This window comes from Gavialis gangeticus, unplaced genomic scaffold (assembly GCF_001723915.1).
Source record: "Gavialis gangeticus isolate Ggan-Ray unplaced genomic scaffold, GavGan_comp1, whole genome shotgun sequence".
NCBI classification, from domain to species: Eukaryota; Metazoa; Chordata; order Crocodylia; family Gavialidae; genus Gavialis; species Gavialis gangeticus.
Window position 1 is genome coordinate 41,201,151 of NW_017728994.1, and position 18,591 is coordinate 41,219,741.

At 42.4% G+C, this 18,591-nt stretch overlaps 1 protein-coding gene across 7 annotated transcripts in view; it reads left to right on the forward strand.

The window, feature by feature from the left end:
• The window catches only part of CPEB3 (cytoplasmic polyadenylation element binding protein 3), a 202,680-nt gene that overhangs the window by 135,314 nt on the left and 48,775 nt on the right, over window positions 1–18,591 (forward strand). For 4 of the 7 annotated variants that reach the window (XM_019502641.1, XM_019502642.1, XM_019502640.1 and 1 more), the window contains exons 5-7: window positions 3,343–3,366; window positions 12,193–12,360; window positions 13,916–14,005. In XM_019502641.1, coding sequence (XP_019358186.1) covers window positions 3,343–3,366; window positions 12,193–12,360; window positions 13,916–14,005 — 282 coding nt within the window. The remainder of the gene's footprint in view (window positions 1–3,342; window positions 3,367–12,192; window positions 12,361–13,915; window positions 14,006–18,591) is intronic. The other 3 variants (XM_019502643.1, XM_019502646.1, XM_019502647.1) reach the window with 2 other exon arrangements.

Here is an 18,591-nt window from a genome sequence, read left to right on the forward strand (position 1 = left end):
AACCCCACTGCCCTCATCCCTCCAAGTCTAAAATGACCCATCCACTGCCACTCTCTGGGCGCGGCCCTCCAGCCAGTTGGCGAACCATTTGACTGTGTGGGTGTCGACACCACAGTCCCCCAGTTTCTTAATGAGAACAGGGTGAGAGACTGTGTCGAAGGCCTTCCGAAAGTCCAGAAAGACTATGTCCACTGCTACCCCTACATCTAAGGATTTGGTGATCTGGTCATAGAAGGCCACCAGGTTCGTCTGACAGGACCTGCCTCTAATGAACCTGTGTTGATTGCCCCTAAGCATAATCTCCCCTGCTGGTTCCTCGTGGACATGCACCAGAATAGTTTTCTCAAAAAGCTTGTCCAGGATTGAGGTAAGACTAACTGGCCTATAGTTTCCTAGGTCCTTCTTCCTCCCTTTTTTGAAAATGGGAACCACATTGGCCCTCTTCCAGTCCTCTGGCAGCACACCAGAGCACCATGAGTGCTCGTAAAGCTGTGCCAGGGGTCCCACAATGACCTCAGCCAATTTAGTGTTGCCTGTTTCAGTCCGTCTTGACAAGCATGAGTGGGTTGGTTTGTTTGTTTGTTTACAATCAGGTTAATTTAAGGGTAGTGGGCCTTTAATCTCTGAAGAGCTAACACTATTTCAAATATTGCATTTGAAAGGGGCATGCTTTTGGTTTGTTTAGACATAGTTCTATATTATTCTTCCTTGTTTATGGAATGTATTGTTTAAACAATGAAATAATGAGGAAATCAGAAAAAAAAACTTTTGTACAATAGCTTAGAATTCTGAAGTGATAATTAAAAATGAAATATAAGTTACAATCACTTTTCATAATTATTGGTAAGTCTGTATGGTTAACCTCTGATTTATCATCTTCCTAGTTGTGGGCCCAGGACCCTTTGAGCTATTTGCTGTATAAATGCAGTAGCCTACATAGAGTTTGATAATAACTTAATTTCTACATATGCAATGCGGTTCATGAAAAATTTTGAAGTTCAGTCAAAGCATTGGATTTTGGAGTAAAGTTGAAGGAACACTGCTTAAAAATATTATGAATGAGTTTCAGGAGGGAAAAGGTCAGTAAGCTGTTTGGTACTGTGTTTTTGCCATTACTTTACAATGTGGGTTCATCCTTTAAAATTACTAGAAAGATCTGAATTATTTAAGAGTGCATCTACAGTACAAAGATTGGGACCCATAATATGCTACTACTGCAGCACCATTATGCAACAGTAATGAGAGCCATGCACGTGATCAGAGGGCAAGAGAATAGGCCTTATGAAGAGAGGCTGAGAGCCATGGGACTCTTCAGTCTCAAAGTGCAGATTCAGGAGGGACCTGGTGGCTGCCTATAAGTACACAAGGGGTGTTCATCAGGATCTGGGAAAGCGTCTGTTCACCAGAGCACCTCAAGGAAAAACAAGGACCAATGCTTATAAACTCCTACAAGACCGTTTTAGGCTGGACATAAGAAAAAATTTCTTTACTGTCCAAGCCCCCAAGACCTGGAATAGACTCCCTCCAGATGTGGTGCAGGCACCTACTCTGGACATATTCAAGAAACGCTTGGATGCTTATCTTGCTGGGGTCCTTTGACCCTAGCTGACTTCTTGCCCCTGGGGCAGGGGGCTGGACTCTGATCTTCGAGGTCCGTTCCAGGCTTAACGTCTATGAAATAAGAACAATTGATTCTGTACCTTCGAGAGAACTTTGTATGGGTGTGTTTGTTACCACGTTGTTTAACCATGGAAACTGAGCATGCCCATGCTCTGGATAGTAACACTAAACATATGACCTTTTTTCTCTTCCCTGTTTAAAAGTAAGTTCAATACTAAAATATATATTAATTTTACAATAGATAATCTCTGTGGTGAACCTAAATTAACATGTTGCATTTCACATTATGCTGGTTGTTTGCTTTCTTCTCTTCAGTGTTCCTTTCACGTATCTTTTAAATAAGTTATTTGGATCCCACAGTGTAATTTTTACTTTGGTATTTTGGCTATTTTTGTTTTTACATTCCTTTAGAGAGGTAAAGAGATGGTAGGGAGGTAAAGAGAAAAAGACGACAATTCTCTTTCTGTTATCTGAAAAAGAATATGCTTTCATGGAAAGAATGCAGCAGCTCCTCTTCAAGAGGATGATGCCCTTCATTTGAGGATCCTGTTTTTCCGATTAACAATAATGGCATGGGTGGAAATCTCCTTTCCCACTTGGTGTCAACTGGCTACTTTTTTTTAAGAAAAAAAAAAAAAATTGTTTCAGCCAATATGAGACCAAGCTTAGTGTCAAGTCATCTTCCTAGGATCTTTCTACCAACCGTGTAAGGAGCAAAATTAGAGTTTCAGGTCTGCAAATCCCCACAACTGTGCAGCTACAAATGATAAATGAGGTTAACTTTTTTTCCTTTTCTCCCTTTTTAATACGTAAGTCCTGCCCCCCCACAGCAAGCAGAAGTGTCCAATCAATCATCTAACTAACTTATTTTTTGGGCTTTTACTGTAGATTGACCTTTCTTTCCATTGCCTGATTGTGATTCTCGGTCCCCACCATATTGTCAAATTTGTAATCCGACAAATACTTTTGTTGGGTTGAGATCTCTGGGTGGCTTCAAAATACCATGTTTCAGATTATTCTCCACTAGTTTAAAACCTTGGAATGCTAATTTGATGTGTATAGTCATTTTAGTTTTCATATAGCATATGTGGATGACTTTTTTGCAATGTATACTTATAATCTATTCCTTTACTATTTTGGGGGTTTATTCATCAAGGGCAATTCTCATTAAAGTTTTAAATTTATATGCCACAATCATTCAAGACAATATGAACCAGTTTAGGCAACCTGTTTTCAGTATGTTTAAGAACGCCAAGTATTTGAATTCAGATCATTTTGATTGCTGTCTATAAATAATAGATTTCTATGTGAACTATTTAAAAATGTTTTGTACCAAATGACTTATTTTAATTAGCACTACTACAATGTTGTGTACCATCTCTTTTAATATTTATAAAGGATAGGTGTAGCATTATCATTTTAAATGAGAGATCTGTGGTTTTGGTTCTTTGATGTATAGAATACAGTCACACAGCAAGTGTGCTTTACATTTTTCATTTAAGATTTTTTCCCCCCGTAGCATTTGCATTATCTGAACTTCATTCATCAGGAGGTTTGTTAATGGGTTCTTACCTATTCCCTTCCCTTACTTTTTTCTGGGAGGGGAAGGGATGGTAGGAGGGTTGGAAAGACAGAAAAGTGACATTATCTTTCCTTGTGGAGCTAAATCTAATTATAGTTCTGACCACAATACCAACAATTTTCTTCTGTGTTTGCATGCAGCAAGGAGTTATGGGCGGAGACGAGGTAAATATTTACTAAATGTTTTGCTCGCCAAGTTATGGATATGGGGGTAGGGGAAGAGAGTGCTTTTCAATTTATGATATACATTTTCCAATCTTTGTAGATCATTTGTCTCTAGTAACTCGATTAATATTTTTAGTTTGCAAAATATCTTAATTTTAGAGTGATTCCCCCCCCCAGTACTATTCAGTTTGTTGCTTCTTAATAATGCTCTGAAGAAATAAATCCAGAACTTTTCTCATGCTTGCATGTTCTGTAGTTTGCTTTTAATTATTGTGTTATGCTCCAGCAAAGGAAATAAATTTCAGGTTCTTATGTATTTGAAAATGCAAAGGTTAAGTGATTCATTGTTAAACTTAAAACTATGTGTTCGCATAGGTGAGACAATTCTGCTTTTAGTAAAGTCATGAAATTTGATTGGCCAAATCAAACTGTGAATCTCTGTTTTAATAATCCTCAGTATTAATTACCTACAAAAAAAGCTTGATTTGGACTCCAAGTTTCACATTTTAATTGCATCTCAGCATTCAAGAATCCACTTTTGATTTAACTGAAAGCATTTTACAAAGGGAGTAACATCCATCTAGAACATCCATGTAAAAGCACTGCTACCTATTTAGTCTTGGAGAACAATGTAAGTGAGAAATATTAAGGTAGTTGAGCACCAGAAAGTCACTAACTTTTTAAAATTAAATTAAAATTTAATTTACCATGTGATGTAGTTCATATAGTGCTGTGACTTATGCTGTGGATCCTGCTACATTGTGACCCGAATATGGAACTGAAGTCTGATGGCTTCCTACAGAAGTTGGAAAATAAATTTCAAATTCCAGACCTCATAGAACGATTTTGTGATACCTTCAGATTCTTTTTCTTGCACAGCTAATTCAAATCCTTTTCTTGTGATGTAAAAGAAAATCAGATATAAGTTTGACAACTGGTGGCTTACTCATGGATCCTTTGGAAAAAGGCTTCTGAAAATGATTTCTTAGATTTTTAATGCAAAATTATAGGTCATGAAAATAAGTGATGTAATATTTAGTAAGACCTACTATATTTTTCTCATATACAGCACTCACTGTTTTTCCAAAAATCAACGGTTGGAAATTGTGGGGAGGGGGTCTATTTTCAGTGAGGAAATTAAGGTAGTAGCACCTTCTGCAGAATAAGCCTCTTTTAGGGGAAGGAAAAAGTAATGCTGTGTGTCATTGTACAGGTGACAGTGCAATGAGCATGTGGGGCTTTAGAAATATTGGCTGTGGACAGTAGCAGCCCTCCACCCTCTATGTGCTGTCCATGTGCAGCGTTACTTTTATCTTTTCTCCTGTGAGGCTCACGCTGCAGAAACTCCCACTGACTCAGCAAGAACCTTTGCCCCAGCACCTGGGATTCAGCTGTGTTGTATTTCTAAAGCAGAGCGGAACTCCAGGTGCTAGGACAGAGGTTCCTGCTGAATCAACTGGATGGGCCCTCAGCTGACTAAGCAGGTGCTGCTGTCCAGGACTGGGATCTCAGTTGACCTGGCTAAAACTGGCCTTCAGCTGACCATCCAACTCAGCATGAGAAGAGAAGAAGGGTCAGGCAGTTTGGGTCAGCCAGCAGCACCTGTGGTATCTTACAACTAGGGGATTAACAGAGCAGTCACAATGTTTTACCTCTCCCCATCCCTCTGAAACTGCCTGTGTTTCCCTGGGATAACAGTATAAAGAAAAGATCTTTTTTTCTTGATTCTGCCTTTCAAAAACAAGGTGTGTACATTATTCAGGGGCATATCGTATGTAAGAAAATATAGTAGTTGAATATTATAATGCCAGACCTTCAGTAAGATTCTATCATTCTGAGTCTTGGAATAGTAGGCTATTCCAGGATTTAACTTGCAGGATTTAGAACAGTTTTTTGTGCTTAGGTTAATTTTTTTAATGAACCAGAATTACCTTTTTATTTATTTTTTTTTCCTTATCCCTTAAAAGATTTGTTAAATGAAGGATTAATAATTTAGATGGCAGTTAAGATATTTTGATATGGTTTTTATTGCTTATTGAATAGAAAAGTAAAACAGTAATGGTGATACACTTTTGGCTCAGTACCATGTATTTTAGGATCCTTGACATTAAGGCTTATTTTAATCTTTTTTTTTTGTTTATATGTGGCTGATCAGTTGGAAATAAAGCATACTGTGTATTCATGGCGAAATATGATATACAATAAATTATATCATGTATATTTATTACATGATTTTCAGGGCATAATTTTAGTTTGTGTTAAATTGTCTGTGTGTGGGAGTGGGGAATTAAAGTAGATGCATTAGAACGTTGGTATGATGTTCAACAGGCGCATGGTTTCCATGTTTCTTAACTGAGGCAGTAAATCATAGGGAAACAATCCATAATGAACTTGAATTTACATTTAAAAGAATTCTACAGGGTTTTCATAGCTAGAAAAATCTATCCTTTGTTTTTAAATTTAAATATTTGCCACTCCAAGGAACAACTCCTAGTTCCATGACGAAGTCAGCAAAGTGAACCCTCACATACATTTGTTCATGTCTGCATTTCTCATATATTTGATACTGTGTTACTGCAGTTACCAGTAAAAATGATTGCAGTCAATGAGAGATCTAGAAAAGTTGGTACTCTCTCAGTACATGAAAACTGAGAATGATTGATTTAATTATTTTTATTTTTTAAAACTGTGAAGAACGTTTCGGAATTGCAGCAGTTGAAGTTCCTGCCTCTCCCCCAAAAAACCCAACAAATTCTTTATATTGTTTGCTAGAATTTACAGCTTATCTTACTAAAAGCATCTGCACCAAGGCCATTCTGTCTGGCCTGCGTGGCCCCTAAAAGATTAACTTTTATCTGCCCCTGGCTGCCTCCCAAGATGACAGGAGCCAGGGACAGTAGGATGCAGGGGAAGCTATGGCAGGACCCTGCAGCAGCAAGGCCCACCTGGCCCTACTCCCCACCCCAACCAGAAGCCCCTGCCTAGTAGAGGCTTCTGGCCTGAGACCATGGGGCTGTTTCTGCCTGCCTGAGCCAGGGTAGGAAATTCAGGTAAGAATGGGGAAGAGGCAGGGAAGGACTGCGGGCAATCATCCCAGTCCTCAGGGCTGGCCTGCTTGGCTTCTTCTGAGTCCTGCCATCATGACCATGCAGCCAGGAGCCACATGGTGCAGGAGCAGCTGGCTGACAGGCAGGAAAGTGGGGAAAGCCACAACAGGGGACAAGGGGGAGTGGAATCGAGTGGACGTGCGGGAGCATGGGGCCTGTGCCAATGTCCTGGGGCCAACGCTGGCGGGGCCCAGAGCAGGGAGGCTGGCAGGGGTCTACAGAACTGGGCTGGGCTGCACCAGCAGAGAGGGGGGAGCTGGCCCAGCTCTATATAGCCCATGGCAGCCAGGACCCCAGGCTCCTGCTGCCCTGCTTTGGGCCCCCCCAGTGCTGGCCCCAGGACACTGGCTCAGGCCCCATGCTCCCATCTGACTGTTGCTGTGTTCCCATGTGCCTGCTCTCTCCCAGTCATGTCCCCCTCCCTGCCCCAGCCCTGTGGTACAGGGAGGGACCAGCATGTGCAGCCCTGACCCCATGCAGACTGAGCAGCTGCACTAGAAAGCACTGGGAGGGGGAGGGGCTGCTTTCCCCCCATGCTGAGCAGTGGTTTGTCCTGCACTGCCACTGTTGCACCTGGGTCCCAGCACCAGCTCTGGGCTTGGCTGCCCAGGCTGAACAGCAGCAGCAGTGACTGGGCAGGAACTGCTGCTCTGTGTGGGGGAAAGCAGCCCTTCCCCCTCACCGCCTCTGGGCAATTTTTGGTGCGGCCCTCCAGAGCCTGGGCTGCTTGTGACTCCATCACCACTGTCCCCAAGCTGCCCAATGCATCACCGCTGCAGAGCAGCTTGCAAGTGCCAGTGATGGAGCTGCAGGGCAGCCTGGCGTGCATGGGCTCCAGGCAGCTGCACCAAAAAGTGCCTGGTGAGGGGGAGGGGCTGCTTTCCCCTGTGCTGAGCAGCAGTTTCTGCTCAACTGCTGCTGCTGCGACTAGATGACTGAGCCCAGAACAGTCATGGGGTGCACAGGACCATGGCTGTGTGCGCTGGTCCCCGCAGCTACCGCTGCATACCCAGGGGTGGCAGGATGCACCACGGCTGTGCAGTGTGGGACATGCTGGGTCTGTGTGCTGTTGGCGGTGGCGGGGAGGCACCACAGAGTGCTCAGGCTCTGGTCTCCCATGCGCACCCCACATACCCTCAAACCCTTCCTGCAAACCCCACAGCCACATTCTCACCTGCACACAGTTGCACAACCCACAAATACCATACCCCCACCCCACAAATACTATACCCCGACACCTCTGCACACCCTACACAATATACAAGAGTAAGACTGTGTTTTGAGCTATTATGCAATCACTTCCACATATACAGCACAAACGCACACAAATTGGGACAAAAATATTTTTTTAAATTAAAATATGTTGTTATGGGTGTTGGATTTTTAGTATATAATTTATTTTTTTCCCTGTTCAAAGATGGCAAACCCTTTTCCCCAAAGTAGTCCTTCCAGGCGTAAGGGGAGGGACTTTGAGTGGCAAAAGTCAGAGGTTAGGGGCGGAACTTCCAGTCCTAAGATGGTGACCAGGGGGCAGGGCTGCCCATGTGGAACTCAACAGCTTGCTAAAACTCAGTAAATGGCCCTCCGCCCAAAATAATTGCTTGCTCTTGGTCTACATGTTGTCATATGGTGACGCTGCTATGATGCTGTGCTTTAGTACTTCCTTTCAGAAATACTAAAGCACAGAGCAGTAGGGGCAGTTACTGCACCTTACTGCCATAGCATGCCATATGGTGACATGGTGTTGCTGTGTCGCCATAGGACAACATGTACATGCACCCACTGGGTCAGTAAAAAACACAACAAAAACCACAAAACAAAAAACAAGCCAAAAAAAACCTAGACTGTGGGCCAACTGGTGAATATGTATTGACAGGCTTTTTTCTTTCTGTCTGAGAGAGAAAATCTTGCTTATATAGCAATTGGAATACAGGACTGTGTTTTAGTTTTTATTCACATATTCCTTTTGAATTTAAGAGTGAGGTGCATCAATTTTTGTCTTGGTTTTAGTGAGTTGACATAGTAAATGTTTTATGCTTTTTTGAGAACTGAGTTTACAGAGTAAATTGTTTTTTAAATTTTTTAAAACTCTAACAGTGATAAACAAACTCTTTTCTGTAGAGTCTGTTCAGGACATCTTGGTTACTCTTAATTGTTGAACATTTTAATATCATGGTAATGCTCAGAAGTCATCTATTTTATTTGACTGGGCACAGAATCTGATGGATCATAGTGAACAGTGGCCAGGTGCCCAAGGGCAGTGGGACACATAGGGGCACTGGCAATTTGTGGTTGCTATGATGCTGCTGGTGTGATTTGTGCAGCTGCAACAGCAGCTGACCTTTTTTCTGCTCTCCAACAAGTTGATGCTCTGGGTGGCTGCCTTTATCACCTCACCCTCACTACACTATCGATATTGAGATATGATTTCTTTTGTCTTGCAGAAAGCAGGCTGGTTAGTGTCTCATGTCATGACTGTCATATTTTAACTTGTATCAATCTATTTACTGGGCGAAAGAAATAAGACTTTAGTCTTTATAATGCTTTGGATTATCCTTTGTCTTTTTTAAAAATATAGATACAGCATTTGCTAATCTCAGGTACTTGGCATAGTACATGATAATCTATTTTTCCTAGCACCTCAAACCCAAGTTCTTGGGTGCATACCATCTGGGCCAGGGAATTCATTATTTTTCAGTTTATCAGCCTGTTCTAGCTGCTCTTCTCTTCACATCTCAAGTTCAATAATACTTGTCAGAAAAGAGCAGGTATCTTCCTGTAATTGTGTGGCATGAAAACAATTGCAAATAAACTGCTGTAGTCTCAACAATTTCCTTCCGTTCCCTATATCTGCTTCTTTGATCCCATTGTACCTCAACAAAGCCTCTGTTTTGTTTTGTTTTACAGGATTTCTGCTTCTCAATACTTGGCTATTTTGAAGCAAGTTTAGCCTCCAAATTTTCTTCTGATATACAGAAGACCAAAATCCATGTGCTACTTGTGACTTGGTTAAGAATAGGCTTTCCTTGTGTGTCTTTTGAAACTTTATTTCCAAAAAAAAACCCCTGTTGCTCCAGGCTTTGAAATATTTATTCTCAAAATCTATCTCCATTGTGACATTAAGTGCAGACATGCATGGGTCAGAATTCCCTTGATGTTTTAATAGACTTTTTAATAGATTTGTTATAATAGATTTTACATTTTTGATCTTTCAGCATTGTTCACTTGGTTTTTCTTGGGGGTTTTTCTTAATCCCGTATTCTAGTGACATACTTACCTTGGGTTTTTTACCCATACAGATTCAATCCTGTTTTTATTGTTGATAAGTTTTTATTTCATGAAGAACTGTGGAATCTTTTTGATACAGGACTGCTCTTCTCACCTCTTTGACCTAATCTGTCCTTTCTGTGTAGCCTATAGCTAGATATTCCAGTGTCCTGTGGATTTCTTTCATTTCACCATGTTTCAGAGCCTATTTATCGCAAGGTCTTTTTCCATTTTTAGACATTCTAGTTCATCCTTTGTTGCTTTTAAGTGTCCCTCATTTTGCTAGTTTTATTTTTAGCCATATGCCAATCTTTAGCCTGACACCTTTGTCAATCCAACAGGATTTACCTCTGATCTTAACCCATGCTTGTCCCACTTCAGCTGGTTTGGGACCTAGAGTTACTCGCAACCCTAACTGGCCAGTTGGACAGCGGGTGGCTTTGCTTTGGACCCCAGGAGTACCTGATGCTGGACCTTGGTGCTCAACTAAGCACTAGAATTCATGCTGGGCAGCTTTGGCCTTGGTTTAGATCCATGGCTGTTGTCTGTTTGATCCTGAGGATGAAGTGGGAAAGGGCTCTGCCCCAGACCCTGGAGCTACCCTATGCTCTGAGGCTCACCAGTACCTTTAAAGAGCTGTAAAAATCCAAGGCTGCAGGGTAAGGATCTTTAAGGTGCCAGCTCCTGGTGAACCCACAACCTCGTGAAGGCAGTGAGTAGATTGTCATTACTGGGACTGAGGCAGCTGCCAGCTAGGTTCTAGACCTGGGGCTGCCCAGGTCCCAGAGTTGACAATCAGTTCATTGTTGGGATTGGGATGATGGGATATGCTACACATGTTATGTCACCACATAAACTAGCTACAAAGAAGTTGCATACTTTTTTGAGCAATACATGTGGCTGGTTTGCTATTTTATGGTGCTTTTAAATTCAATGAACACGTGGCGTGTTCATATGTATGGTGTGATTAACATGTTAATCCCATCAGAACTATAATGTGTGCCAATAGCATAAATGTTATAGAAATCCATTCTTTTCATCCAGTAAGCAAGTTACTGAATGATTCTTTTGGTTTACCCCCTATTTGCAATGTTCAAATACTGTACTCTTATTATCCTTGTTCTTAATACCTCCTTGCATAAATCCCTCACCACGTGAAGAAAACATGAGACTTTTTAGAGCCAGGAGGAAGGTTCCATATACATCTCTCCAAGACGTGAGACCAGCTTCTTTAACTCGATTCAGGGAAATAAATTCTGAATCCAATATTTTTGAGAGAGTGAAATCAGAATTTAAAACAGGGTACTAGGTTGTGCTAGCTATACTTTTTTTCTTCGTGTAGAAGGTAAGAATTTTGGTAGTTTATCTGCTTAATAAAGGCTTCATATATTTTAATTAGGCTGCTTGCTTCACCTAACTGCCCATCTTCATAGTCTCCTATGCTTACTTTGTCATCTGCTTCTGCTCAGACCAGGCCTGTCCTCACATTTGATGGTGTAAGGCTTTTGCTCCACTTAAGTTAAAACACTCCAAAATATTTTGAAAGAAACATTTTGTAGCATTAATGGAATGGCCTGAATGTTGGTTTTTTTCACATTAATTTAGAAAAATCAGTGAAAATAGTTTTTACTGTAAACTTCACAATATGGATTTCACTATGTCTAAATTCAAATATGTTTTAGAGTTCTACATATAACAATAATAGACAATGTTGGCCAATAACTTCCCTGCCTTTTGAAAGCCAGCCTTAATCATAAAACATGGTTTTCAGGTTCATTGCTAAAACCCTTATCTCATGTTAGAAGAAATACTTTTTTCTCCAGAATGACTGCTGAACTGTACCTTTTAAGAAATGTAAACAATGCTAACAGTAAAATGCTTGCTTGAATTGGCAAAGAGGGAATACATTTAGTAGAAAGGCTGTGCTTAAGTTGAGGAGACATTTACAGGTGAACTACTCTAACAGAGAAACTTATTGCAATTCTGTGCTTCCTGATTTAACTAGAGAAGTAAAGAGATAATGGAATTATACACTTAACACACAAATTATCATGTGCTTTTATTGCACTGAAAAATGATCCACCCATCTACATGGAAATGGACCCTTTTATATAAAAAATGGCTGCCGGTGTTTCTTCACATGCTTGTTAACTAATTTTATAAACTAGTTGATGGGCATCAACTTTTGAAAGACTTGCTACTAGGATTCCTCTTGCATATGTAACCATTCATAGTGTTTACTTCTGTCAATAAACTAACCCACAATGATTGTACTTGTTATGGTAGGAGACACAATGGGTGGTTCTGTTTACAGAGTGAGGCCCTTTTGAGTGAACTGCAAATTCTGTTAAGCTAAAGAAAAACAGAAGACTGAAGCAGGCTTTGTTTCTTAGTGGAATATTTGCTTTTCCAGAAAAGAATTTTAACTATAGAAACTCAAAATCTGTTACAGGCCGGTCTTCACTCTTTCCTTTTGAAGATGGCTTCCTAGACGACAGTCATGGTGATCAGTCTTTATCATCAGGTCTCAGCTCTCCAACTCGCTGTCAGAATGGTGAAAGAGTGGAACGCTATTCTAGAAAGGTGTTTGTTGGAGGTTTGCCTCCTGACATTGATGAAGGTACTGTGAACAAGTGATGTCTGCCATTGATAAGAAGTGGGAGTTAGTTCTTTTTATATAGAGAATAAGTAAAAATGTGGCTTTTCCTAACTACGTTATGTGGTTAGTACTACTTTGTTACAAAAAGCACAAGTTTTGAAGTCTACGTGGAATTTTTGCTGATTACTGTAAATTGGAAGTAGCTGAGAGTCTCTGCAGAAGAGCGGGATAAACAATCACTTATAGGAATATTTTGTAACCTCCATAGGAATGGCATTAGTTGTATCTATGTACATGAAATGAAATGAATGGAAACCCATGGCTAAATGAATGTGAAAAACCCTCAGTAGCTCGGGAACACTCCATCTCGTTACCCGTTTCCCCATTCCCCCCTCCTCCCCCCACCAAAAAAGAAGTTTGCCTGCATTTTACATACTCCTGTCCCTCACTATAATAAGTGGGGTTTTACCTAATAAATGCCTTCACATACCCAAATACTTGGGTAGATCTAAAATTGTTTGCTTAATGTGATTTTATTTTAATATGGGTATACAAAAATTTCTAGCTTATTATAGTTGTTTTTCACTCTGTATCTACTTTACCTATGAGAAATTTTTTTCATGCTGTTCCATTGTAGACATTCTCCAAGAATCTACCATTGACTGACAAGCTTCGCTAAGCAGGCATAGGAAATTTAAGAATGCTTCACAAAGGAAGGAAAGGCTTCTTTCTTTAAACAGATTTTGTTGCACTTGCCTGTTGCCCAGACAATGCAATACATACAATAACATAATAGTAATAAACATCAAACATTGGGAAGGTAGATGGGTTGCTAGTGTGGTCATAATAAGCACAATGGACAGAGGCTTTTTTTTATTCCAGGTACATTTGCTTTTATTTAATAAAGACTAAACTTGTGTACACGATTTGAAAATATATTTTTTTCCTGAGCTATCTATATACAAAACTAACTGTAAAAGTAATCTGTTAAAGTCTGTAAAGTAGAAGAAATTTGGGATTGAAGATGATTGCTTAAATGTTTCTATAATGTTGAAAAAGTGATGAAATTGTTTAGTAGGCTGCTTACCTTCTGGTAGCTATCATTATAAATATACCCAACCAGAATTCAAGATTGAAGTTTATAACCTTGTTAATAGACCAAGCTGTTATGTTCTATAGTTTGAGAGAGCACCAATCCAGATTCAGTACTTCAAATCTTGGTTCAGATTCATCTCTAGTTATGTTTTGTTGGGGGAAGGGGGGAAGGCAAGAAAGTATTAAAGTTTTGATTTGGCTTTCACCTTGATGGTAATACATGATTCTCTGTCTTGTAACAGTGTTACATGTTTGCATTTAGTCCTGTTGTAAAGTTGCATTAGTGAAAAGCAAAACTGCTGAAATTGTAAACATTATAGTAGATGTAAAAGTAAATCATGTTTAAGAAATATCAGTTGTCATTTTCTTCTGGTTTAAAAACATCTTGAAAACCAAATTGCTAATATATTTTAAGCAAGGAACGTTTGTTTTGCCACTTCTGCTCTTAAGTTTTCTAAGTTTTTCTCATTTGTTTTTGTAGATGAAATCACTGCCAGCTTTCGTAGGTTTGGACCTCTTGTGGTGGACTGGCCTCACAAAGCTGAAAGCAAATCATATTTTCCACCAAAAGGTAATTAGCTTAAAATACATCTACACAGGGTGTTCTGGAACAAGCAAACTCCAGCTACATGGTAGCCCATTAAAAAAAACTTTTGCTGTTTAAGATGATGGCAATCTCTTTTCTAAAGATATCCATTCTATATCGAAGGTGAGAACTCAGTACATTTAACAGTAAGTTTTGTGTTAGAGGGAGGTGGGGAGTGCAGTGGTGGGAGGGACGTCCCCTTGTTTTCTAACAGTGAAGAGAGTAAGCTTTGAGCTCATTTCAGTTGGATTCTGTGCTAGTGGAAGTTTTGTTTTCCAGAAAGTTGTAGGAATTTTGGCTTTATTCTAGGTTTGTTTAGAACAAGGGATGCAAAATGTTCACCAGCAAAGTGCTCCATGCACTTTGTAACTCTACATATGTAAAAACAGCAAAGAAACTAATATAACCAAGACTTTCACATTCTTAACGCTTTTGAACCAGTGTTGTTTAGATTTGTTTTGGAATGAAGGGAAAAAAATTGGGGAAGTTGCTTGGCTAATACACTCCTTCCCTCATTGCATACTATCCACTTTCTACTTTTTTTTTTTTTTTAACTTTTATGTAGCGTACTTTCTCTAGGCAGTCAAATTTCCATTACCACATGAGGCTTGGTAGTTCAACCACCATCTGAAAGTAGTACAGAACTAATCAATATTTATGGCATTTGTATTTGACAACTTCCCATTTCTTCTGGCACGAAAAATTCTCAATTGTTCTTTAAGGCAAGGAGGGCAGCAGTTAGGCAGAACAGTGTACTGTTTAGCCACTAAGCTAATGATCCTGCCATTCTAGATTAGCAAACAGCTGCATTTTATTGAAAAGTTTTTCGAGACCTTTAGTGCCAGGTAGCTTTGTTGCAACAGATCTTGCTTGTAAATCCCATTTTAGGGCATTTCAGTCTTAAAAGAAAACTTTTTTATTAGTGGTTGTTATGAAGCATCTGCTTTTGGACAAATTAGATGAAATAGACATATGCCTTTGACTGTAGTTCCTAAAAGTTATAACCTGCCTTTATCATGTGATGTTCAGATTGTTTTAGATTCTTTCCAGTTGTAGCTTCTGTAGATTGTACTTGACTTGGTATCTTCTAGGCCAGGGGCGGGCAATCACTTCAGGTGGAGGGCTGCTTGCCCAGTTTTTGGCAGGCTGTCGAGGGCCGCATGGGTAGCTCCACCCCTTGACAAGTGCCCCACCCCCTGGTCACCATCTTGGGACCAGTGCCCCAATGTCTTGGGACTGGTGTCCCAGGGTCAGCACTGGTAGGGCCTAAAGTGGGGCATAGGCTGGCAGGGGTCTGTGGAGACAAGCTGGGCTGCACCAGCAGGGAGAAGGGAGAGCTGGGACAGCTCCATAGAGCCCCTGCCAGCTGGTACCCCATGCTCCTGCCACCCTGCTCTGGGCCCCACCAGCACTGGCCCCAGGACACTGGTGTGGGTCCTGTGCTCCTGCTGGCTCCTGTACCTGCTCACTCCCAGTGCCTCCCAGCCCCGCAGTACAGGCAGGGGGCAGCACGCAGTCCTGACCCCCTGCTCCCTGGCAGGGAAGGAGCTGGTGCTGAGCACAGAGAAAAGCAGCCCCTCCCCCACCCCATGGCTGGTAGTCCCTGCTGCAGGTGCTCATAGCCCACGTGGGGCTGTCTGGAGCAGGCACAGGCAGCCCCACGTGGACTGTGAGCAGCTGCAGTGTGGGGCGCCGGCCATGGGGCAAGCAAGGGGCCACTTTTATCCATACTCAGCACTAGCTTGTAACCTTACCCTGCTGCCAGCTTGGGCCCACATCATCTTTGGGCTCACACATCAGGGCTGTGAATGGTGACAGCAGCTGCAGCCCCCCAGCTTGCCATGCTGGACAGTTTGCTGCTGCTGCTGCCGCCCACCCGGAGCTCACGCACTGGGCTGCCCACAGGTGGTGGTGGCAAACGCTGCCTGGTGCAGCAAGCGGGGGGGGTCCACAGCTTCAGTTGCCATGTACAGCCCTGACAGGCAAGCCTGGAGCTGGCATGGGGCCAAGGCTGGCTGGGGGGCCAGGTTACAAGGTGGTGCTGCGAGTGGCTGCAGCACAGGGCACCATTCATGGGGTGGGCGAGGGGCCGCTTTCCTCCACACTGGGAAGGAGCCTGGGAAAAAGCTGAGCACATGGCTCAGCTCCTCACCTGCCCTGTGCCCGGTGTTCCCTGCTGCAGTTGCTTGCAGCCCATGTGGGGCTGTCTGGAGCAGACACAGGCAACTTCAGGTGGGCTGCAAGCGGCTGCAGCGTGGGGCACTGGCCACAGGGCAGGCAAAGGGCTACTTTTTCCCGCCTCCTGTGCTCAGCACCACCTTGTAACCCAGCCCCACAGCCAGCCTGGTCCCCATGCTGGCTCCGGGCTTGCCCTTTGGGGCTGTGTGTGGTGACAGCATCCGCGGCCCTTCCCGCTTGCTGTGCTTGGCAGCCTTTGCCACTGCTGCCTGCTTTTCCCTGGGCTGCTTTTCCCTGGGCTCCTTCCCTGGGGTCCTCCCCCCCCCTCCCCTCCCCCCTTACCTGCAGTTCTGGCGTGGGGCAGCCATGTGGTCTCAGGCTGGGGGGCAGGGCCAGGTGGGCCTTGCTGTTGTGGGAGCCCACCAAGCTTCCCCTGGGTCCTACTGCCTTTGGTTCCTGTCACTTTTGGCAGGAACCAGTAGCAGATAAATATTAAGTATTGTAAATTTTTAGGGGTCCCATGGGCCGGATAGAATGGCCATATTTTGCCTACCCCTGTTCTAGGCCTCTAAAAGCTTTATATTTTTTCTGTTCCTTTTTGCAAAACAAACTAAAAATGCATATTAACATGAACATTTATTAGTTATTATCATATACAGTCTATATTGTAGAAGGCTAAACCCATCTGCTATCCAACTTGTAAAAATGTTTTGAGTAAGGTCTATTTTAGCAGAAGACAAGGGGAATGCAGTCTCTTCTATTTCTGTCATGATTCTAATATTGGAAACGGCTTTCAAAGCTGCTGCCAGTTGCCCTGAATGTCTGTCTTAAAGTGCTAAACAACAGTCAATCCCAACTGTTTCAGATTTATTTTTAACTTGCTTCTTAGCTATCAGTCAGGACTTTAGCATCATACCTCCAGCTGCTTGTCTTTAGGATATACTTGCAGTCAGGTTAAGCTTGATCAAATACATTTGATTGCAATATATATGAGATCATAATTTATCTGGAGGGAATCTTATTACTTGGAGTTAATCTGTGAAGCTTGTACAAGACTCATCATTTTCCCCACTTTTTAAAACTATATCTTTGATATTTTTACTGTCAGTGGTTTTCCTTTAAAGACTGCTTTGAATTGTGTCTGGAATGGGACCTTAAGACATTGTTGGAGCTAAAACACTAGATCTTTAGTTCTCTGAGATTTTTGTAAGTTTGAAGGGTACTGCTTTAAAAAAAAAAAAATTAAAAAACCAAAAAAACTCACACAACTCGGCTTTTCAGAAATCATGCCTGGGTGTGTACTAAATGTGGTGAGACCAATTTTTGCTCAAAAGTTAACTCGCCAGATCAAACACCTCCCACATCCCCTTCCAGTAATCTCCCCCCCACCCCCTTCTGTCTTTACTTGGTATTTGAAGCTTGTGTTAGTACTCTTTTTTTTTTTTTTAATATTGAAGATATATATGCTTGTATAGTTTTCAAACTCAGAGTATCCTCAAAGGATGTGTTTAAACCCCTTGAAATAAACCCAATGAAATAAAGTACAAAAACAAATCAATATGTTAGTTTCTTTTAGTGAAAGGATAGGATATTCTATAAGTTTCTGCATTTAATACAGTCTGTCAGCATTAGCTGAGACATTGCCCTGTTGTCTTAGCATAGCTTACTTTACCATACTTCCAGTTTCAAAAAAGAAGACACCTGTTGTGTGTGTGTGTGTGTGTGTGTGTGTGTGTTTCGGGGCAGGGGGGATAATATGATTGCCCAGGGGTGGTGATATGCCAGTGCCCTGCCCCTGACTCCCTGGCAGCCCCTGACCCACAGTACCCCGGCCCTTTACTAGCAACCTGTAGCCCCACCCCATCTTTGCTGATGCCCCTCACTCTGGACCCACAGCCCCTTCCTTCCCCCCTTTCCCCCCCTCAGCAAGAGCAAGGGCACCGACCCCAGTGCTGCTGGCCAGGCCACACAACTCCCTGCTGCCCTTGGAGGGCCCCCCAACCCTCTTCCTCTGCTGGAGGGGCAGGCGCCTCCCCCACCTCCCCTGCCTTGCTGCAGCCTCAGTGTCCAGACAGCTTCTCCCAGTGCCAGCAGGCACTTACCTCCCCCATCACACACGCATCCCCTCCCACGCATGCACATAGCCCCCCAGATGGTCCTCGAGCCCACCCCTGCCCTCCCATCAACTTACCTGCATCCAGCTGCTTGGCTGCATGCCAGCCATGTGTGAGAGCATACACAGATGCACATGGTGGCCCTTCCCCTTCTATCCCCAGCACCAAGCAGCTCCTTGCTAGAGCAAGCTGGGATGTGCTAGGAAAAACTTCAGTGCTGAGCAGACCAAAATCCTGGACATTTGTTGATATTTAAAAAAAAAAAAAAAAAAAAAAAAA